Raw genomic sequence first — 24,585 nt, forward strand, 5'->3', positions numbered from 1 at the left:
AACAGATTTTGACCAGAGATAGTGTGACCCTCTCTCAGGCATACTCCTTAGTGCATAGTGAAGAGACCAAGAGGAAGGTCATGATGCAACCTCAGCCTCTTACACCAGCCCTTGTAGCTGTTAAACCCAAATCAGGGGGTGATTTAGAAAGGGACAGGAAGAAGGAAGATAAAAGGGATGTGGTATGTGAGCATTGTAAGAAACCCAAACACACAAAAGAAACATGTTGGAAGTTGCATCCTCATTTGGTCCCGGCAAAGTTGAGAAGCAAGAAGGGTAATGCTCATGTGGCTGTGACTACTGATTCAGCATCCTCGTCTGGCACAAGAGGCACACCCTTAGAGACCTTAGCTGCAGTTCGAGCTGCTCTAATATAGTTGGAAAAGGAAGTTGGGAACTCAGCTCAGCCACCGCAGTCACCATCAGCCCCTGCCACATCTGCTTTCGCACATTCAGGTACTCGAGCCTCAACCTACCATGCCTCAGCTCCAGGTATTACTAAACCCTGTTGGGCAATAGATTCAGGTTTATCTGACCATATGACTAGCTTGCTTTCATTGTTTACCACTTATCATTTATCTTCTGGTAGGGATAAAGTATCTATTGTTGATGGCTCTCTTGTCCCTATTTCTGGCAAGGGTGACATCAAGCTCTCGGATACTATCTCCTTGTCTTCTGTCTTACATGTTCCTAAGCTTGATACTAACCTTCTTTCAGTTAGTAGTATTACCAAACATATGAACTGCTCAGTAACTTTCTTCCCTGACCGATGTGTTTTTCAAGACCTGGAGACAAAGAAGGTAATTGGGACTGGCCGTGAGATGAATGGGATCTATTTGCTCGGGGAGAGCTCTTGTCAGGAAGAGTCAGTGGATAAGAAGTCACTTGTTTCTCAGATTGTGAGTCCGGTTATGCTTTGGTATAACCGATTGGGTCATTTGTCTTTTCGATCCTTAAAGAGTTTGTTTCCTACTTTGTTTGAGTCTGTTAAGTTGTCCTAGTTGAAATGTGAAAGTTGTGAGTTGGCTAAACATTGTAGAAACTCTTATTCATTGAGTAATAAAAGGAGTAATAGTTCTTTTGATATTGTGCATACTGATGTTTGGGGGCCATATCACATCCCTTCTATGGGTGGGTACAGATATTTTTTGTTATTTGTTGATGACCACACTCGGTTTTCTTGGGTTTATCTTATGCGTTCACGAGATGAGGTTCCCGCCCTAACCCAAAACTTCCACCAAATGATCCTAACACAGTTTGATGCCAAGATCAAAGTTCTTAGATCTGATAATGCAAAGGAATACTTTGCTAAGCCATTGGCATCTTACCTTCTTAATCATGGGGTTATCCACCAGAGCACTTGCCCTCATACACCTCAACAGAATGGGGTTGCAGAAAGGAAGAATAGGCACATCTTGGAGGTGGCTAGAAGTATTATGTTTACCTCTAATGATCCTATTCGCTTCTGGGGTGATGCTATCCTCACGGCGGTATATCTTATTAATCGGGTTCCTTCTCAGGTTCTTGAAATGAAACCTCCTTTTTCCCTTCTATACCCAAATGAGGAGTTGTTTACTATTCCCCTTAAAACATTTGGTTGTACCTGTTTTGTTTAGCTTCTCGGACCCTATCACTCCAAGTTTGAACCAAAGTCCTCCAAATGCATCTTGGTGAAACTTAATGATACTAACTACATTCCATTGGCCAAGTCAGTTGAGACATCTCTCATTGCAATATTTGGGATACAACAATGGAGATTTGGGACCATGCCAAAAAGTTGTATTCTGGACAAGACAATGTCACAAGAATTTACTAGTTATACTAGGACTATTTTTCTCTTCAACAAGGGGATAAAATGTGTTGAAAACTACTATGCTTCTTTAAAAATCATAAGGGATAAACTTAATGTTTATCAACCCCTATCCACTGATTTGAAGACAAAAAGAAAAAAGAGAACATCTAGATGTTGTAAGCTTTTTATCTAGGTCGAGGTTTGAATTTGAATTAGCGTGGGCCCAAACCTTAGGTAGCAATGATCTTTCATCTTTTTCTGAGGTTTTCTCCGGCATATGGAAAGCCTCAACTCCACATAGTGATCATGCCCCGCCTTTAGAGGGATCAGTCATGGTATCTTCTAGAGGAGGTTTTACTGGTAGAGGTATGCATGGTAGAGGTGGAAGTAGTGCAAGGGGTTTTTCTGTGGGCCCAGGGGTGGATGTGGAGGGGGTAAAGAGGCAGGAGGTATAAGAGGTGGTGCTGGTGTCCGTAGTTCAGCTCGTGAGTGCTCACATTGTGGACGAGAAAGTCACACGGTCAACTTTTTTTATAATCACTTTGTCTCTTCCTAGGCTAACCATGCTATGGTGAAAGATGATTTTGGGAGTCTTAGTGTGATTGAAGAGTACGAAAAGCTTTGCTAATCTTCTTCTTCCAGTGCTACCATTGCTACACTTGTGAAGTCAGGCATTGACTGCCTTGTTTTTAGTTCTACACCTTCACCCTTGGTAATTGATTCTAGAGCCTTGGACCATATGACTGGCTCCTCAGATATGTTTGTATCTGTTAGAGTCAGCTGTAGAGGGGTAGTAGAGCCAATTTACATTGTGTTGTATGCTTGATGTAGTTACAAGTTGACCCTAAGTTAAGTGATGTGTCCCACATTTAAGTGAGGGCACAATAGTCTTTGTGCATTTGTTTTAGAAAACTATAAATAAAATTGGCCGACTAGAGAGATCTCTCTCTAGTTAGAACCAGACCTTATTTTCTGTCCTTCTTTTCTCGTCTTTTTCTTCTACTATTTCACCATTATTTCTTTTCCTTTATTATTTCGAGCCTGAAGGCTACATAGATCTGAACTTTATCATGGTATCAGAGCCAATATAATCAGTTCAGATCAATCCAGTTTTTTTTTCTTCTCAGTGTGCATCCTCCTAGGTTTTTGCAGATTTCTCACTGATCGATTGGACATTTGTTCTAGAGGTTTTCATACCTCCAATGGGTGGTGTTGTGACTGTTTCATGTGGTTCGTAGAAAACCCTCTATTTGAGGGTTCGAAGAGGGCTGACCTCAGTGGTATAGTGGATTGACAGTGCAAGTTTGGTTTGTAGGGGTTCAAATAGGTAGGTTGTATTATGCATGCTTTAGTTGGAAAGGAATACAGCCGCAGACAGCAGAGGAGAGTTGGTGATCTCTTTATCAAATCACCATAAAAGCGCTAAAGATAGGTTCCTCGAAAAAAGGGAAAACAAGAAGTTTTCCCCGTTAACCGACCTGTGACAAGATCCTATTCGCGGGGCCCTTAACAATTTGGTATCAGAGCAGGGCGTCATGGGTGACTTTGAGCAATTGAAGACTAGGGTTCATGATCTGGAGCACAAACTTGTAGAAAACAGTAAGGAGGTGCGCGAGATCAAGGACGACTTCCGAGAAATGAGGCGCTTCATGGAGTTATATTTTTCCAGCAAGGAAAGAAGGGGCTGCAACCATAGACGGCCGCCGACTAGACATGGCAGAATCATTCGACGAGCAGCAGGTCGTTGCCCAGGGAACCGCGATCATTCCCAAATACAGCAGGCTGGAATTTCCTTCCTATAATGGAACTGGAGATCCTTTGGGATGGCTGTACAGATGTGAGCAGTTCTTCCGCAACCAACGGACAGAGGACAGGGACAAGGTAGGCTTAGCCGCATTCCACATGACAGAGGAGGCGTAGCTTTGGTTTTATATATCGGAGCAGGAGGAACCTGGGCTCAGTTGGACCCAATTCAAATCCTACTACCTTCTCAGATTCGGGCCCGCATTAACAAGCAATTCATTTGATGAACTAATCAATCTCAAACAGACTGGAACTGTGGCTGAGTATCAGCACCAGTTTCAGACCCTCCTTACAAGAGCATCTTCGGTACGACTAGACTAACAGGTTGACATGTTCATCGCAGGGTTAGCGGAAACTTTGAGGGTGGATGTGGAGATGCAAAATCCCCCCAATCTGGTTACTGCTATGAATTTGGCTCGCGCTTTTGAACGCAAATTGCAACTCAACTGCGAAAGTATCAGTATAGGGCGGCCTCAAACAACATGGGCAGCCCCAAAACCACTCGAAATGGCTCCATCTTCAGCAGCCAGCCAAGAACAAAAACCACAGACGAGCAACAATTCCAAATCGGCATCCAGTGTGGGAAGCAGCGTTGTTGCACCCCCTATTAAACGCTTGTCCAGGGTTGAGATGGCGGAACGCAGGGCAAGGGGACAGTGTTTTAATTGTGATGAACTTTACTCAGCAGGGCACAAGTGCAAGAGACTTTTCTGCCTCCTGGTGGAACAAGAGGAAGATGAGGATGAACCCTCTTCATTGGAACCCGATCCAGGAGGGAAAAATCATTCCACCTATCCTGGATTCCTTTGACTGTTTTTCAAGACACCTATCCTGAATTCGAGCTTGAGGACAAGCTCTTAGTCCAGGAGGGGAGTAATATTGTGGATGCTTTAGTTGGAAAGGAATATAGCCGCAGACAGCAGTAATGGGCGTTAGATTCAGTGTTCCTATCTTATCTTATCTAAATTCAGTGTTCCTATCTTATCTCTTAGCTAGATTCAGTGTTCCTATTAATTAGGCAATAGCATTATTATTTCCTAGGTCTTTTAAAAAGTTTCTTAATGTTTCTTTTAGAAAGTTTCCTTTTAGAAAGTTTCCTAATGTTTTTAGAAAGTCTCTTAATGTTTTTTAGAAAGTTCTTTTTTAGAAAGTTTCCTTAAGAAGGACTCTTGTAATTCCTATTTAAGGAGCAGATGTTATTCAATAAAGCCATCCAGAATTTCAGTCAAGAAAGAGCAGAGGAGAGTTGGTGATCTCTTTAACAAATCACCATAAAGGCGCTAAAGATAGGTTCCTCGAAAAAAGGGAGAAACAAGGGAAAACAAGAAGTTTTCCTCGTTAACCGACCTGTGACGAGATCCTATTCGCGGGGCCCTTAACAGGTTGCATGGGTATTATAATGAGGAATAAGTTCTGATGTGTTGCAGACCCTAGTACTCTATATGTGAGGTGTATTCGGGTGGTTTATGGTGCTGAAAGTGGATGACAGCAGTGGTGTTGTTGAAGGTGGTGACAATAGGTGCTCTTGCAATAATCAGCTGTTGGTGTGTAGTGACGTGACTAGTTAGTCAAGTGAAGTGATAAGACTAGTGATAGATTCTTTTTGGCAGCCATGGGAGACAATAATGAATACAAGTCTAGTGTAATGGTTCCCCTTGATTATCTGAACATGCAGATGACATCTATCAAACTAAAGGGTGAGAATATGTGCCTTGGGCTAAATCTGTTGAAGTTTTTCTAAAAGTTAAGAAGAAAGTGAAGCATGTGAAGGAAGATAAACCCTCAACTGATTCTCAGGAGTATGATGAGTGGGAGCAGGAAGATGCACAAATTATGACATGGTTATGGAATAGTACAGAATCCAAGATTAGTGTGAACTTTATGTTCTTAGATATAGCCAAAGAGGTATGGGATCATGCAAAGAAGCTTTACTCTGGACAAGACAATACTACTAGGGTATACCAACTTTACCAAGAGTATTTTAATCTGCAATAGGGTAATCAAAGTCTCGAGGAATATTATGCTAGTATGAGTTGAATGTATATCACCCCCTTACATCTGATGTCAAATTTCAGCAACAACAAAGAGAGTAGCTGGATGTAACCAGAATTTTAGTAGGTTTGAAGTCTGAGTATGAACCAGTGAGAGCACAGATACTAGGTGGGTCTACATAGGTCTGCATATCAAATAGGGTTGAAGTCCGATGGGCCTACGGAGAGCTCCGCTATATCAAATAGGTCTGAATTTGCAGTAACACAGGGGGGAGGTCGTGGAGGTAGAGTAGGAGTTTGAGAAGTTCAGCCCGTTCGTAGTGGTGGTGGTGGTAGACCCATGTACAATCGTGGTGGCCGTCGTATTGGAGGTCGAGATTCAGGGAGACCTCATGGCAAAGGACGTAGCAATGGTCAAAGGAGGTGTACACATTGTGGTATGGAAGGACATACTATCAATTTTTTCTATGATCTATATGGCCCACCTTCAACCTGGGCAAATCATGCAGTGGCTACTGGTGGTGGTTCGAGATAGGAAACTCAATAAACTGATCAGATACGCACTACTTCTGCATATTCCTTTGGGAAAGAGATGATGAGTGTCCCACATGATGAGTATGAACGGTTCATTCAGGCTACCTCTTAGTAGAACACGACTACCCTTGCTCACTCAGGTATGGCTTGTCTGTCATCCAAACCATCCTATTGAATTATCGATTTTGGAGCTTCCGATCATGTGATTGGGACTCTAGGTGTGTTTTCCTCCCTTTCTCAGTCCTCAACATCACACTTTGTTACTCTTGCTAATGGCTCCACATCTTCCATATGTGGTGTTGGTAATGTTGGCATAGATTCATTATCCCTGTCCTCAGTTTTATATGTTCCCAAGTTTTCCTTTAAACTTATGTCTGTTAGTAAATTAACTAAGTGTCTAAATTTGCTCTATCATTTTTTACCCTTCTTGTGTTCTTTAGGATCTCAAGACGGGGATAAAGATTGGTGGAGGGCATGAAGCCGGTGAACTGTATTACCTTGGTGGAGGTTGTTCGACAACAGCCCTTCAGACATCTTTTTCTCCTCTTTAGTGGTACTGCAGATTTGGTCATCCATCCCTGGAAGCACTTTAGTTACTTGTTCCGTCGTTGAGTCATCTTTCTACTTTGGATTGTGATTCATGTCAGATTGGGAAACATCATCGTGTTTCCTTTAGTCCTAGGGTTGATAGTCGTATGTTGAGTCATTTTTCTTTAGTCCATTCGGACATTTGGGGTCCCAATAGAGTAGTGCCATATAATGGTTACAAGTACTTTGTAATTTTTGTTAATGACTATTCAAGGATGACATGACTTTACCTTATAAAAGAAAGGAGTGAATTGTTTTCCATTTTCCAAAAATTGTATGCTGAGATTCGCAATCAATTTGGTGTTCACATTAAGATTTTGTGTTCTGATAATGGTCGAGAGTATTTTTTACACACCATTTCAGGAATATTTGGAACAACATGGCATTATCCACCAAACCCCATGTACCTATATGAGGGTGGTTAAGAGAAAGAACCGCCATCTTTTGGAAACTACTCGGTCCGTTTTGCACCATATGAATGTACCCAAACCCTTTTGGAGTGATGTTGTGCTTACATCTTGTTTCCATATTAATCGCATGCCCATGTCTTTCCTTGAAAGTCATTCTCCATTTTCTGTTTTGTTTCCTACTTCATCTTATTTTTCTCTTACCTCCAAGGTTTTTGGGTGTGTGTGTTTTGTCCATAATCTTGGGCCTAGGATTGACAAATTAGAACCTCGATCCACTAAGTGTATCTTCCTTATCTATTCCAGGACTCAGAAAGGATATAAGTGTTATAACCCCGGTTCTTGACGTTATTTTGTGTGTCCTGATGTTATGTTCTTTGAGTTTGTTCCTTTGTCTAAAAGTGATCATGCAAAAAAGTCTTTAACCTATCAATCCCCAACCTGTCACTGCCAGTGATAACAATATCATCTACATATACCACCAATAAAATCTTCCCAGACTCATAGCTGAATACTAAATGGTCGACCTGACATTGTTTCATGCCAAATTTCTTCACCACTTCACTGAATCTGCCAAACCATGCACGGGGAGACTATTTAAATCCATAAATAGCCTTCTTAAGTCTACACACCTTACCATTCTCCCCCTAAGCAACAAACCCTAGTGGTTGTTCCATATACACCTCCTCAAGGAGATCACCATGTAAAAAGGCATTCTTGATGTCAAGCTGAAACAAACTCCAATCATACATAGCAGCAAGGTTAATCAAAACACGAATTGAACCAATCTTGGCAACTGGGGAGAAGGTGTCTGTGTAATCTACACCACACATCTGTGAATAACCTTTGGCAACCAACCGAACTTTAAACCGCTCAACACTCCCATTAGGTAGATACTTAACAGTGTATACTCATTTCCATCCTACAACATGCTTACCAAGCAGAAGAGTGGTGAAATCCCACTTATGATTACGAGCTAGGGCCAAGAGTTCTTCCTCCATTGCTTGGCGCCACCCTGGAGAAGTAAGGGCTTCCTAGACATCCTTGGGAACAAAAATAGATGACAACATTGAAACTAACTATATGGGAAGCAGAAAGGTGAGATATAGAAACATAATTTGAAATGGGATGAAGGGTGCAACTGTGTTTATCTTTCCACAAGGCAATTGGGAGATCAAGGTCAGAAACAGGGGTGGGGCTGGGGCGGTAACAAATGCCAGATCCATCGATGGTGATGAAGCTAGAGGAGGAGCCAGTACATGACGATGCATATACACTTGCTGGATGGGTGGTCGTTCAATAGGAAGCTGCATTGGACACAAAGACTCAATCACAGCTGGAACAAGAGGAATGGGGTCCTCAATGGGGACTAGAAGTGAAGGTGGAGGAAGAGTGGAATACATATGTAACAAGCTGGGACTATATGACATATACTCACCAACTTGAGGGGGAGTGTTAGAGTCGGCTGTAGAGGGGTAGTAGAGCCAATTTACATTGTGTTATATGCTTGATGTAGTTACAAGTAGATCCTAAGTTAAGTGATGTGTCCCACACTTAGAACCAGACCTTATTTTCTCTCCTCTTCTCTTCTCTTCTCTTTCTTCTACACTTTCACTATTATTTCTTTTCCTTTATTATTTCGAACCTAAAGGCTACACAGATCTGAACTTTATCAATATCTTTGTCACCTCCTACATCCAAATTGTTACTTTAGCTGATGGCTCCTCTTCCACTATTATTTGTAATAGTAATGTGTTTCTTAGTTTTGACCATAGTTTATGCTTTATAATTTATGTTCCCAAGTTTCCCTTTAGTCTCTTGCCTGTAAGTAAGCTTACTCAAGCCCTTCATTGTTCAATAACCTTTTTATCCTTCATATTGCGTCTTTCAGGATCTCAAGATGGGGAAGACAATTGCTGGTGGTCATAAAGTTGGAGGATTGTACTACCTAGATGACCATGGTCCTTAGAAGACTCTTAATTCCTCTCTTACACAACATCAGTGTCATTGTCGTTTTCGTCATCCTTCTTTGTGTGTTTTAAAAAACCATGTCCCTACTTTAGAGTCTATAACTCAGTTGAATTGTGAGTCATGTCAATTAAGCAAACATCCTAGAGTGTCTTTTATTCCCAAAGAAGATAAGAGAGTCCTAAGTCCATTCAGATGTTTGGGGTCCTAGTCGTTTGTCATCTTATAATGGATCTATATAATTTATAACGTTTATTGATGACTATTTAAGAATGACGTGGCTTAGTGTAGGATTGCTGAAAATTGTTCTCTATTTTTCTATCTTTTCATGTTGAGATAAGAAATCAGTTTGTTGTATGCATTGAAGTGTTTCATTTTGATAATGCCAAAGTATATTTACATAATAGTTTTTAGTCTTATTTTTAACTCTCACGGTAGAAATCTATGGTTGTTAATCTCCTATTTATTGCTTGTCTGTGCTAATATTATGTTTTAAATGTTGCAAAATCAATCCTTGATTGTGCATTTCTCTTATGGGTTTAATTTAATTGGTTGGCTGCAGATATGACAAATCAACTAAGAAGAGTACTCTAAATGGATATTTTCTTTGGGTGATGATTGGATATGGAACTGGTGAGCCTCATATATGTCTTATTCTATTTATTTTTTCCCCTTGTCATGTCTATGGAAAGTTTCTTTTCAACCCTTTTAATTTAGCATACGGAACAGAAGTTGTCATTCCAGCAAAGATCGGCTAGCATGCTATGGGCATACAGTAGGACAACACCTTGGACAGCCATCGGAGAAACCCCTTTTAATTTAACATACAGAACAGAATCCATCATTCCATCAAAGTTCTTTTCTACTCTCATAAGAAAAAAAAAAGTGGGAGTAGTTAACTCCACATACTACTCGTTTCAGACACACTTTAGACACAAGGCTGCATATCAAAAAAAATTATCCACTTTAAAAGGTAGATAATTAATATAAATAATATATTTTCATTTAAAAATATTAATTTTAAGTTAATTTCATTTGAGAATAAATATTATTTACTTAACTGAACAATAGAAGTACTAAAATTTGAAAATTCCATTTAAAAATAAATACTATTTATTAGTACACATAAACATTATAATTTAAACTCCGCTTAATATGTTTCTATTCAATTATATTTATTAATAAAAACTGAAATTCCATTTAATAAAAATTTATAATGATTATAGGATCTCCTATTTAGTTATATTTTCAACCATGAGGTTAGAATGATTATGCTTGTATGAACTATTTCATTATGTACAATTATGGTAGAAAAGTCTTTAGTTTAATCTGTTAGCTGCCTGCATCATGATGTACGATTTGTAGTAGGATGAGTTTTATTTGAATATTGTAAATATCTTTACCAAATCATGGCGTGTGCTAATTTTAATACAATTAACATGGTACTGATTGCTGGTTTATCATGGCATTTAACAGATGCACATAACATGCATGATATTTTTATCACTCTGAAGTGGATTATACCAGTTAGTGTTCATGTGAATCCATGGAGGAAGTTGCTAAAACATGTTATTATAAGTTCCAACTAATTCTGAGAGAATCTTGTATGTTTATCTACCTTATAGTTCCTTTCCTATGTCCATCGTCCATCTTTCGCTACCAACTAATGTTTATATTTGGTACTTTCTTATCCTGCTATATTATTACATGCACATACCAGGAGTCTTATATCTGACTATATACTTTTTTTTGTTTCCACTTTCCAGGCCTTTTTCTTACATACCTTGGCTTGTATCTAATGGATGGGCACGGTCAACCGGCCCTTCTATACCTTGTTCCATGTACACTAGGTAGTGAAATGATGCCTTTCCAGGCAAATTTTGCATCCCTTTCTCTGTTGCTCAAGGCACTCTTTCTGATTAACATTTCCATCATTTTCATTCAGGGCTTACTGTTGTCTTGGGTATGTTGAGAGGTGAGCTGAAATCTCTGTGGAGCTATGGAACTGATGAATCTCCTACCAGTGGACCTTCTTCAACCAGTGGATCTGCTGGACAAGCCTGAAGCAGGTTTGCTGTTTCTCCAAAGAAAGATAATGGCCAAACCCCTTGGATCTCCTGGGAATTGCCAACATAGTAGATGCTGGGTTAGGGGACGCCCATTCTCTGTTGCCTATCCGACAAGAATCAGATCCCTTCGTAGAGTTCATATTTCATGGATGAACTGAAGTATGTAGTTTCGCTTGAACACCTAGATATGGATGTTAGCTGTTTGTAACTAATTAATGTGTTCTGTTCCAGTACCCAAATGCTAAATGCAGAAACCACAAAAAGACCATAGAACAAACTTTTCTCTTTCTTTACCTGTTTTGCAATGTTTCCTACTTGGCCAAGAACTTCTTAGCTCTTTGAAGAGAGCAAGGCCAATGCCATCATACTTTAAGATTTGTATTTCAGACAAGTGGCTATCTATCTTTCCAGCAAAGAGTATCTAGAAAGCTCTTTTCTACTCTCATAAGAAAAAAAAGTGGGAGTAGTTAACTCGACGTACTACTCATTTCAGACACACTTTAGACACGTGACTGCATATCAAAAAATTTTCCATTTTAAAAGGTAGATAATTAAGATAAATAATCTATTTTCATTTAAAAATATCAATTTTAAATTAATTTCATTTGAGCATAAATATTATTTACTTAACCGAACAATAGAAGTACTAAAATTTGAAAATTCCATTTAAATATAATTATAACCCATTTAAATTCCATTTAAAAACAAATACTATTTATTAGTACACAGAAATTATAAAAATTTATAATTATTAGTCAACAATTGATAACAACAACAATAATTGAAACAAATTTAAATAACTAGAACTGATGAAAATAAACTATTAATAACAATAAGTAATTCATAAGTTAAAAATTACAATCCATTCAAATTCAATTAAATTTTAACTAATATTAAAATAAAGCTATAATTAATTTATAAAAATAAAAAGTTACTTAAATTAAAATACATTTATATTCCATTTAAAAATAATATAAATTAACTAAACATAGTAAAAATAATTTCAGAAATTTTGTAAATATAATAAAAATCATTATTAACTGTTTGAATACCATCTCTGTATGTGTTAAGGATGAAGCTTCTGTGCCTTGGATCTTTTGGAATGTGTTGGACAAAAATAAAACTTTCTCGTGGGGTCTTTGATAAAGCTGTTTCTCTTTTGTCCGTAGGGATAGGAACAGGGCTGCTCATGAAGTAGCCGAATGGACTATAAAAACTGTGTTTTTGTTTTGTTTTTTCTGTCCTTTTTTTTCTGAATGGTTGGGCTGTACACCAAACTGTTTGGATCAGTCTGTATATACTTCTAATTCTGGATAATGAATATTTCTTTTATCTATAAAAAAAAATAAAGTTTATGATGAGCAAAAGGAGGTTTTAAAGTAATATTTCCATTGAGAGTTAATGGAAGACATGCGTTTGCATATTTCCGAATTTCCTGCATTCGCTTTGGTGTGGCACATTGTGCACTTCTAATCAGATTCAACCACATCATACTCCACATGGTCCCCTATCTTACATGTGTGGATTAAATTAAACGGCAAGTTAGGGGCGTTATGTCTCTAAAGTTCTTTTTTTTTATCTTAAAAGAAAAGAAAAAACTTGTTGCTGATGTGCTAGGAAGGTTGATTCACATAGCAGACTCTAGGGGCCTCATTAGAGAATGGATGGTTGGTAAGGAGGACATCTCACTCACTCACTTGCAGTTTGCTGATGATACAATGTTGTTTTGTGAATGAGGTAATGTGAGGTTCATTAGGAATTTGAAATTAGTGATTCAACTTTTTGAGCAAATGTCAAACCTGAAAGTGAACTTCGAGAAGAGTTGTGTGAAGGGAAGGGAGATCCATCATATGGATGGCCAGACCATGTAGGGTAGCTGGGCGAAATTTCAAAAATTTGTTTTCTCCCTTCCAGGAATCATATTCCCTGATTTAGAAAAACTATATTTTTCAATGATCGTTCTTGAAATAAACCGGACCAAATCTAAACCCAAGATTAAGGGAGGGATATACCTGATATGGAATCAACGGTAGTTCCCAACGTAGGTGTTTACGCCCAAAGAGTTCACCAAATTCATCATCCACTGAAGATGACACAGCTTAGGGTGAGGTAGGATCAGCAAAAAAAAATCTTCAGCAAGAACCCCAATTCTTCAACAATAATCATATAGGGATGTGAGCACAAGTTCAAGATTGTTTCTTCTAGCAAGAAACAATATCAAAATCCAATCTTGATCACTTCCAAGAACTGGAGATCGAACAGAACAGGGGCGGCAAGAGTAGAGAGAAAAATGCAGAAGAAAAATTCACCTACTGTGGAATTCGCCCCCTTATTTATAACCCTTTTAGGGTCAACTTCCTAATCCAATTAAGAAGGAGTTTCTTGATCCAAATTTGTATTTAGATCTGGACTCTTAAGTGGATAAGACTTATCTTATCCTATTGTTGATCCTAATCAGATTACAAACCAGATTCGCCCCTTTTTAATTAATCCAATTAAACCTAGTTTGAAATGAGCTTTAGACCCATTAAGTCTTCAGGTTCACTTCCCTTTTAATTGCTAGATAGCTTGGTTTTCTTTGTATGGCGTGGGACCCTAACATTGATCTCCACAAAAGCCATATGGGTTCAGCCTAGCCTCTGTTACAAGGCCTGACCGAATTCACTGCTGAAGACAGTAAACCCCTAAGCCCATCAGTATGGGCTCTTAGCAAGCCCAACATTTACACTAAATGGTCCCTAGGTCCAGTTACCTTATGAAGGCCTAGGGACTATGGACTTAAGTAAAATTAGCCCATCAGGTAAAAGCCCTAAATGGTCTTACACTTAATCTCTCAGCCCATAATGATCAAACACTGCTCGACAAGAGAAGACCTCCCCCTCGATTACAAGGTACAATGTTGCACTCTCTGCTCACATGGATCACAGGAATTAAAACATTTTACAAACATCTTGTGAAACCATAATATATATGTATATCTCTATATAAATATATTTTGCAAAACAAATCTCAACAAGTTTGAAATCAACTGTCGACAGTTTAGGTTTCCATCAGAGAGAGTGCATTCCCCGATCATTCACTTTGTCCACCAAAGGGGTTGATTCTATCACTACGATCACTCACTCAGGTGAATTCTTAGACTGTTCCAACATACCCAAGTTTTGACCCCCGCTAAAAATCTCATTGATTGGCATATCAAAGACAACCCAATCCAACACCTAGTGCAGTACCATAATCGAGTCTAGGGGTTAGGTGTAACTTTCCAATTTTGTCCGTCTGTCTCCAAGGTTCAGTGCATAACTAGAAAATGGTCTGGTTCAGGATTTCAAGCAAACTCACACTACATGTGCTACAGGTTTCACCCTAGTAGCTGAGACAAGCCACCCCAACCGACTTGGCAGTACATTAGTGTCAACCTTGGCAGGATAAACCTTCCTAGGTCTATCCAATGCCTATGAAAATTCTAAGTTAACACGAGTCTCTTAAGTGTCTAGTTTAAGGGTATTACACAGAAACACACCATACATAACACGAATCAATTATGCACTTTATTCATTTCTAATAAATGTCAAAGTACATCAATGAGCTAAGGGCATACACTGTCTAACATTTTGTAGTGGGAGTGAATATGGAGGAGGAAGAGGTTAGGGAGAATGCAGAAGTGCTTGAGTGCGAAGTCTCAGATTGGCCTTTGAGTTATTTATGTTTGCCCCTAGGTGATAATCCCAAGAGAGTTTTGAAGGGATAAAAGATCCATCATATGGATAGCCGAACCCTAAAGGTAGGTAGGGGGAAATTTCAAAAATTTCTCTCTCTCCCATATGGGAATCACATTCCCTGTTTTAGAAAACTACATTTTCAAAGATCAATCTTGAACCTAAACCGGACCAGATCTGAAACCAAAAGGTAAGAGAGGGATGTACCTAATACGGAGTAACAGTAACTCCCAATGAAAGTGTTCACGCCCAAGGAAAACGCCAAAGACTGCTCTCACTAAAGATGACACAGCGTATGGTGGAGCAGAATCAGCAGGTGGTTCTTCAGCAAGAACCGAACTCTTTAGCAAGAATTCGATGGAGGATGTGTGAGCACAAATTCAGATCAGCTTTTCACCAAAAACTGATATCAAGAATCTTTCTTGATCGCTCCTACAGGTGGAGATCGAACTGGCAATGGCGGCAGCAACAGAAGGAGGCAAGAGTAGAAGATGGCGTCAGTCCAATTGCAGTTGTCTTCTCTCTTGTATCAGTAAGACTGAGGATGAACTGGGGTTCGCCCTCCTCCTCTATTTATAGCCTTAAAGAGAGGTTCTCCCAATCTCATTAGGAGTTTCCTAATCCAAATCTTGTATTTGGATCTGGACTCTCTTTAAGAGATAAGGATAATCCCTTATCTTATCTGCAGATAAAGATTAGCCCTCATAATCTTATTAGGAGTTTCATAATCCAAATCTCTATTTGGATCTGGACTCTCTGAGTGGATAGAGATAATCCCTTATGTTATCTGTTGATCTAAATCCCAGAACCGCCCCTCTATAATTAATCATATTAAACCAGTTCGATTTGGGCTTTAGGTCCATTAAGTCCATATGCTCACTTATCCTCCAAACTACAGCCCAGTTGGGTATCCTTGTATGGCATGGGACCCAAACATTGATCTACACATCAACTACATGGGTTTAGCCCAACCTCTGTTACAAGGCCTTGCCGAATTCATTGTATGTAAAAGTGAACCCCTGAGCCCATCACCATGGGCTCTTAACGGGCTCAACATTTACACTAAATGGTCATTGGGTCAAGCCACCTTATAAACACCCAAGGACTATGGGCATATGCAAGATTAGCCCATCAGGTATTACCCTCAATAGTCTTACACTTAAGCTCTAAGCCCATAATGATCAAACACTGTCCGACAAGAGATGACATCTCCCTCAGCTGCAAGGAACAGTGTTGCACTCTCTACTCACATGGATCCCGGGAATTAAAACCTTTTGCAAACATTTTGAAACAATAATATATATGCATATCTCTATATAAATATATTTTGCAAAACAAATTTCAACGGTTGAAATCGGCTGCCGACAGCTTTGATTTCCATCAGAGAGAATGCATCCCCAATCATTCACTTTGTCCGACAAAGGAGCTGATCCTGTCACTATGATCATCCACTCAGATGAATTCTCGGACTGTCCCAACATACCCAGGTTTTGAGCCCCTCTAAGGATCTCACTGATTGGCATATCAAAGACAACCCAATCCAACACCTAGTGCAGTATCATAATCGAGTTTAGGGGTCAGGTGTAACATTCCAGTTTTGCCCATCTATGTCCAAGGTCTAGGGCAATACTGGAATTCTGGTCTGGTTCAGGGTTTCAAGAAAACACACACTGCATGTACCTCAGGTCTCACCTTAGCAGCTGAGATAGGCCACCCCAACCAACTTTGCGGCACATCAGTGTTAGCCTTGGCAGGACAAATCTCCCCAGATCTATCCAACGGTGGTGAAGATTCTAAACTTACACGAGTCTCATATGTGTCTAGTTTAAGGGTATTACATAGAAACACACCATAATAACATGAATCAAATATGTACTTTATTCAATTATATTAAATGTCATAATGTACATCATTTTGATTGGAGCTAAGGGCATACACTTTCTAACAGCTCCCACTTGCACTTAGGTTTAATCTAGAATAAGCTGGAGTCCCATACTTTCCACGTGTTTCTCAAACACTTTTAGTGTCAGTGGCTTAGTCAATGGGTCTACCACATTTTCCGCTGAAGCTACCTTTTAACATCAATCTCCAGTGTTGTCACACAATAGTGGAATGGGTGATGTGCTGAATTCCAAATTCCAAAATGAACACCTTCATTCATAAGGCAGTCTCACTTACGGTAATGTATTCAGCTTCGGTTGTGGAATCCGCCATGGACCCCTGTTTGTTGCTTTTCTATCAAATAGCACACGATCCTATCATAAAAACATACCTAGATGTAGACTTTCTACCATCTGGATCTGACTGGAAATCGGCATCAGTATACCCCTGGATTTGTAAAGAACTACCATCGAATACCAAACAAAACTCTTTTGTCCTTTGAACATATTTGAGTATGTTTTTCACAGCAGTCCAATGTTCCTGCCCTGGGTTGGCCTGGAATCTGCTTACCACACTCACTGCCTGAGCGATGTTAGGACGAGTGCACAGCATGGCATACATGATGCTCCCTACGGTTGAGGCATAGGGAACGTCCCTCATGCCCTCAATCTCCTCAAGAGTCTTGGGAGACATGCCCTTGGAGAGAGTGACTCCATGCCTGAAAGGAACATTTCCTTTCTTGGAGTTCTTCATGCTGTATCTCTTGACTATCTTGTCAATGTAAGTAGATTGGGATAATCCTATTATCCTCTTCGATCTATCTCTATGGAGTCGAAGACCTAGTATATAGGAGGATTCTCCAAGATCTTTCATGGAAAATTGCTGTAAAAGCCATACTTTCATGGTTGTCAACATTCCTACATCATTCTCAATGAGTAAAATGTCATCTACATACAAAACCAATAACGTAACCTTATCCCCACTGGATTTCTTGTAAACATAGGGCTCATTCGATTTTTGCTCAAAATCAAACCTTTTGACAGTAGAGTCAAACCGGATGTTCCAATTCCTAGAAGCTTGCTTAAGTCCATATATTGATCTATTTAATTTACATACCATGTGTTTTTGACCTGCAGTTATGAAACCTTGCGGTTGATGCATGTAAATATCTTCACTAAGATCTCCATTCAGGAATGCAGTTTTTTTTTGGACAGTTTTTGTATGCCCTTAGCTTCAATCAGTTCTGATGTACTTTTGTTATTTAATGTAAATAAATGAAATACATGTTTGATTCATGTTGTGTGGTATAGTTCTGTGTAAGACCCTAAAACTGGACACTTAATAGTTATGTCTGTGAGACAGTTATGCCCTTTAGCTCCAATCAGATTGATTTTCCTTTTTGACATTTATGGTAAATGAATAAAGTACATAATTGATTCATGTCATTGTGGTGTATTTCTATGTAATACCCTTAAACTGGGCACTTAATGAGACTCACGTTAATTTAGAATCTTCGCAGCTATTGGATAGTGTTGGATAGTTTTTGTATGCCCTTAGCTTCAATCGATTTTGATGTACTTTTGATATTTAATGTAAATAAATAAAGTACATGTTTGATTCATGTTGTGTGGTATAGTTCTGTGTAAGACTCTAAAACTGGACACTTAATGAGACTTGTGTTAGTTTTAAATGTTCACAGCCGTTGGATAAGTCTGGGGAGATTTATCCTACCAAGGCTAACACTGGTGTGTTGCCAACAGTTGGTGTGGCTTGTCTCAGCCGCCAGGGTGAGACCCAAGGCACACGCAGTGTAGGATTACTTGAAATAGACCAGATTTCCAGTACTGCCCTAGACCTTGGAGATTGACGGGCAAAACTGGAAAGTTACACCTGACCCCTAGACCCGATTATGGTACTACACTAGGTGTCGGATTGGGCGCCTTTGATATGCCAATCAGTGAGATCCTTAGCGGGGGTCAAAACCTGGGTATGTTGGGACAGTCTGAGAATTCATTTGAGTGGGTGATCATAGTGACGAGATCAGCTCCTTTGTCGGACAAAGGTAACGATCGGGGATGCACTCTCTCTGATGCAAACCAAACTGCCGGCAGTTGATTTCAATCGTTGGAATTTGATTTTGAGAAATTTATATATATGATATATACCTAAGTATGGTTTCAAAATATTTGCAAATTGTTTTAATTCCCAGGATCCATGTAAGTAGAGAGTGCAACACTGTTCCTTGCAGCCGAGGGAGAGGTCCTCTCTTGTCGGGCAGTGCTTAATCATTATGGGATGAGAGGTTAAGTGTAAGGCCATTTGGGGTAATTCCTGATGGGCTAATCTTGCACCTGCCCATAGTCCCCGGGTTTTTATAAGATGGCTTGGCCCAGGGACCACTTAGTGTAAGTGTTGGGCCCATAGGGTCCATGTGATGGGCTCAGGGGGTTCACTGGGCTTTCCAGTGAATTCGGATGGGCCTTGTAACAGAGGTTGGGCTGAACCCATGTGGCTGGTGTGTAGATCAATGCTTGGGTCCCACGCCATACAAAGAAGCCCAACTAGGCAGCAGTTGGAAGACTTTTGAGCACTTGATTCTTATTAGGCCTAAAGCCCATTTCGAACTCGGCTGATTTGACCAATCATTAACTGGGGGCGGATCTGAGATTAGGATGAGCCCAAAAGCTTATCTATTCTGCAGATAAGATTAAGAAGAGTCTTAATCCAAATACAGATTTGGATATGGGCAACTCTTGATATCATTAGGAGTTTTTTCTTAATCATTAAGTAACTAGAGGAATTACAAGAATTCGAATTACAAGAATTCGAACCCTAGGGATTTCGCAGAACACTCTGCAGCTTTGAGATAGGATCTTAGAAACCCTACAGAAGAAAAATAGTTCGCCATCTTCTTCTCTAGCCTTCTCCTTCAGCAGCCGCCACCATCTACTGCAGTTTGATTTCTCTAAGAGAGAAGGATCAAGAAAGAGTTCTTGATATCAGTCTTTGCTGAAAGGCTGATTCAGTTCGGTGCTCATTGTTTCCAAAGGATTCTTGTGAAGGATTCAGTGTGTAGGATGCACTCTGCTGGTTCTATTCCATAGTTGTTGTGTCATCTTCAGTAGGAGCAGATCTTGGTTTCTTCTTTGGGCGTGAACACCAACTTTGGGAGATATTATTTCTCTGGATCAGGTATAATCTCTCCCTTCTCTTTTGGTTCAGATCTGGTTCAGTTCTCGTTCAAGTAGGATCCTTGAATGTTGATTCTAAAATCAGGGAATGCGATTCCCAGTTGGAAGGTAGGTAGGAAATTTTTGAAATTCGCCCACCCATTCCGCAACAGTTTTGGCGTTCATACGATGGATCCTACCATCCCTTTCAGTGGTATCAGAGCCACAGGTTCGAATCTTGAACCAAGTAATCAGATCTGAACCTGCGCAAATCGGTAGAAGCTGTTCTATCCGGGTATTGTGCAGATTGCTATTTTATTTCAAGAAACTTTTTCTTGTTGAGGGCGATTGATCTGAAATTAATTTTGTTTAAATCTGAAATTTATTTAGAATTGTTTTGATTTATTTCTTGATTTAATAGATTGTTCGTACCTGGAGATCGAAGTGCAGATTTGGCGCAGATTGTTTGCGCATTCTCTTTTTGTAATTTCTATTTAATTCGGTCTGTAAAATATTTTTTTTTCTAGACTGAATGTATAGGATTCAATCAAGGATGTAATTAATTAATAGAAATAGGATTTCTGTTTTATTTTATTTTATTGATTGAAGAAGACGGCGGCACTGGAGATTTGCAGATGAAGGGATCGCATTATGCGTTTTGCAATTTATGAAACTGCAACCCTAGTGACTAACCTCTGTTTTGCAGGTGATGCGAACAGTCCATGTCTGATTTATGATTGTCTAAAATCAGAAATATTAATTTCAGATCTTTCCTGAATTAATTCTTGAATTGAAAATCAGTTTTGAACCATTTCGGACCAGATTAGACCAAATCTGTTTGGACCGAATCTAGGGTTTGAAAGGGGACTGTTTTCAATCCAGTTTTCTCACACTTTCAGGTCCAAATCTGATGTTCAATTGTAGGGATTAATTCGGTCCAACCTGTAAAGCCCAATTTTAAAGAGTTAAAACTACAAAAGCCCACTTTTGTGAGAAAAGCTATATGGGCCGAACTGCTAACTGCTATTCAGCCCAAATACCTAGATGATATTAATTGTTAATATTGTGTTTTTGTTGGGCTGATTAATGGGCTTTACAGCTAGTGATTGATTGGATAAATTCTTCCATATCATGTGATGTGTGGATGTTTGATGTGTTGCGACCATGGGCCATAAGCACTTGGCCCAGGATGATTCGTTAGTGGCTCTTGCGCACACCATGGCTGAATGCACATCATTGCCATGGTGTCCCCTAAGGTCATTGGATGACCCCTCCTTGCTTGGTGGGCCCCACAACCCTGAAAAGGGGTGCGTGCAGAAACCCTAGCCGATTTAGGCCCACCAGAAATCTGACTTTATGAAAGTCAATGAGAGCCATTTTGGTTTGACCTAAATTAGAACTAGGGCGTAATTTTGTTCCCTCCAGTAATATGAGTGCATGTGATAGGAAGATCCATATGATGGACTCTCTAAAGGCCTTCCATCATTAGCACGATGATGGGTCCTTCAGTAATGAGGAAACACACCATAAAATTGGGCTATCAATTTGCTGTTGGGTCTGTCAAAGTGTTTCATAAGATGATAGGGGCGTCATAGACCGATGTGGGAGGGGGGCTTCACCAGAAAATTGGAACTCTCTCATGGTACCTTAGCGTAACTTGAATATGATGGGTGAGCACTCACTGGACATAAAGGTTTACCTGAAAACGGCTCTGAACCTTGTCTGACAGAGGACAAAGGGAAACTCATATGATGAGTGGATATGATCCGTCGCAGAAAGGTGGTGGGGTTATGCAGCTGAAACAGTTGGATCCACGCACCCTATGTGATTTCCCACATTTCCAGAAACATTTCGCCATCTCCGTCACTGAGATAGGAGGGAAATCTCGGAGATGAACAAATGGAAATGGAACATAGATTAAAAGCCATATCTATGTAGGTAACATGAACCAAACCAAGGTTGTGAACTAACGTTTTGTTGTTTTACCAGAAAATGGCAAACGGACAATTTTTTAAGTTGCTTGACAATAACAAGCTTAAGGGACCCAATTATGCCGACTGGTACAAAAACCTTATGTTGGTCCTGGCTTTAGAAAAACTGGATAAGGTGGCTAAAAATCCTGCTCCGGATCGTCCGAGGGGCAGGGCTTCTGAGGCCCGAAGGAGAGAATACCAAGAATGGGAGGATAAAAACTCCCTGGCCCGCTGCTATATCATAGCTTCTTTGGACAATCCAATACAGAGGCAGTTCGATCAGATCAAACTCGCTAAAGACATATTGGATAGTCTAAAGACTATATATGAAGAGCAGAGTCATTCTACTCGACAAAAGGTTTTGAAACAGTTCATGACCGTGCAGATGACTAAGGGGCAGCAAGTGCATGACCATTGCTTTCGGATGATGGGCTACATAAACAAGTTGGAGGCCCTTGGTTCCGGGCTAGATCTGGTCACACAGATCAATGCTATTCTCAACTCTCTGCCTCTGTCCTTCAACCCATTCATTATGAATTATAATATGAACAAGCTGAATGTCAGCGTCCAAGAGCTCAGCAATATGTTGCAAAGAACTGATGAATTAATAAGGAAGGATGACCCAATAGCCATGCTTGTTGAAGCTGGCAAATCTGGAAAGAAGAAGAAGGCAAAGAGAAAGCCTCAAAAGAAGACCACCAAATCTAAGAAACAAAAGAAAGACAAGGCATCTGATGTCTGACACTTCTGTAAGCAGGCCGACCACTGGAAGAGGAATTGTCCTGCCTACCTGAAATCTAAGAAAGGTACTTTCAAAACTTGTGTCATGGAAACTAATTTATTAGTAACTTCTGTGTCCTGGTGTATTGATTCCAGGGCTTCAACTCATGCGTGTAATCCACTGCAGGGGTTCAAAGTAAGTAGAAGGTTGAGTGAAGGAGAGGTGACACTTTACTTGGGGACTTCTGCAAGTGTTGCAGCTACGGCAATAGGAACCATAGAATTAAATTTTAGAGAAGGGATTCTTGTACTGAAAGACTGTCTTTATGTACAAAATCTAAGAAGAAACTTGATTTCTATTTCTAAACTGTGTGTGGATGGTCTTTATGTACAAAATCTAAGAAGAAATTTGATTTTTGTTTCTAAACTGTGTGTGGATGGCTATACTGTCTCTTTTAGTAATGTGATTACTATCAAAAGGAACAACAAATTCATCGCATGTGGGGAACTGGAGAATGGTCTCTATGTTCTACATCCTTCTCTAGAAATTAACCTAACCGAAACTAAGTCGGTTGAAATCCCCAAGAAAAGGACTCGTGACATAGTCAGTCCCACGTGCCTGTGGCATTACCGACTTGGCCACATCGGTATTGACTGAATCACAAGATTGATAAAGGATGGTCATTTGGATTTTCTAACCATAGAAAACCTTTCCACTTGTGAGCCTTGCCTTAGAGGCAAGATAACAAAGCGACCATTTAATGGTAATCCTGAAAGATGTACAGGCACACTTGACCTTATACATAGTGATGTATGTGGTCCCTTGAGTGTGCAACCAACACGTGTATTTCATCACCTTTACCGATGATTTCTCATGATATGGATACGTGTACCTAATGAGACATAAATCTGAATCCTTTGAAAAGTTCAAAGAGTTCAGACAAGAGGTCGAGAAACAGTTAGGGAGAGAAATTAAGACCCTTCGATCAGATCGAGGTGGCGAGTATCTCTTTGACGAATTCAGGGACTACTTGAAGGCCAATGGGATTATCTCACAGTTAGCTCCTCCTGCAACACCCTAGTGTAACGATGTTTCAAAGAGGAAGAACAAGACATTGCTCGACATGGTCCGATCATTTATCACATGCTCGGAATTGCCCACATCCTTTTGGAGATATGCGTTAGAGACTGCAATTTACGTGCTGAATCGGGTTCCAACCAAATCGGTTCCTAAAACTCCATACGAACTTTGGACCGAAAAGAAACCAAGTGTCAAACACTTGAACATTTGGGGTTGTCCTGCGCACGTTAAAAGAACGAGTGCGGACAAGTTGGAATCCAAGACCAGCCGTTGCCTAATTGTAGGCGACCCAAAGGATTTAGTGGGTTATCTTTTCTATGACCCAAGTGAGCAGAAAGTGTTCTGCAGTCGAAATGCCCTGTTCTTAAAGACAGATTATATCTTGGACACTCATCGTTAGGAAATAGTTCTTGATGAGGAAAGCTCAGGATCAGTGGGAGATGTCCCGTAGGTTCTAGGTAGTGACCAACCTAGAAGATCCACCCGGGTATCTAGGCCACCAGTCCGTTATGGTTTTGACCAAGATAGTTACCTGGTGGAAGCCTTGACTAGTGAAGAGGATTCTGTGACTTACGCGGAAACTATCTTGGACATAGATTCCCAAAAGTGAGTAGAGGCCATGAGAGCTAAGGTGAACTCGATGGAGGAGAATGGAGTCTGGACTCTAGTAGATCCGTCCTCTGGGGTAAAAGAAATTGGTTGCAAATGGATCTATAAGAGGAAGAAGGGCCCCGATGGCAGGTTTGAGACCTACAAAGCTCGTTTGGTGGCGAAAGGGTATATACTCAGAAAGAAGGCATCGACTATGAGGAAACCTTTTCGCCCGTGGCCATGCTTAAATCCATTAGGATCCTGCTAGCTGTAGCAGCCTACCATGATTACGAAATATGGC

At 40.0% G+C, this 24,585-nt stretch overlaps 1 protein-coding gene across 1 annotated transcript in view; it reads left to right on the forward strand.

The window, feature by feature from the left end:
- Positions 1-11,567, forward strand: part of LOC104588916 (signal peptide peptidase-like 2) — a 140,151-nt gene extending 128,584 nt beyond the window's left edge. Inside the window, exons 12-14 of the mRNA XM_010247040.3 lie at positions 9,646-9,716; positions 10,850-10,933; positions 11,029-11,567. Coding sequence (XP_010245342.2) covers positions 9,646-9,716; positions 10,850-10,933; positions 11,029-11,147 — 274 coding nt within the window. The 3' untranslated portion in view covers positions 11,148-11,567. The remainder of the gene's footprint in view (positions 1-9,645; positions 9,717-10,849; positions 10,934-11,028) is intronic.
- The last annotated feature ends 13,018 nt before the right edge of the window (positions 11,568-24,585 follow it).

This window comes from Nelumbo nucifera, chromosome 3 (genome assembly GCF_055504915.1).
Source record: "Nelumbo nucifera cultivar China Antique chromosome 3, China Antique-T2T, whole genome shotgun sequence".
NCBI lineage: Eukaryota > Viridiplantae > Streptophyta > Magnoliopsida > Proteales > Nelumbonaceae > Nelumbo > Nelumbo nucifera.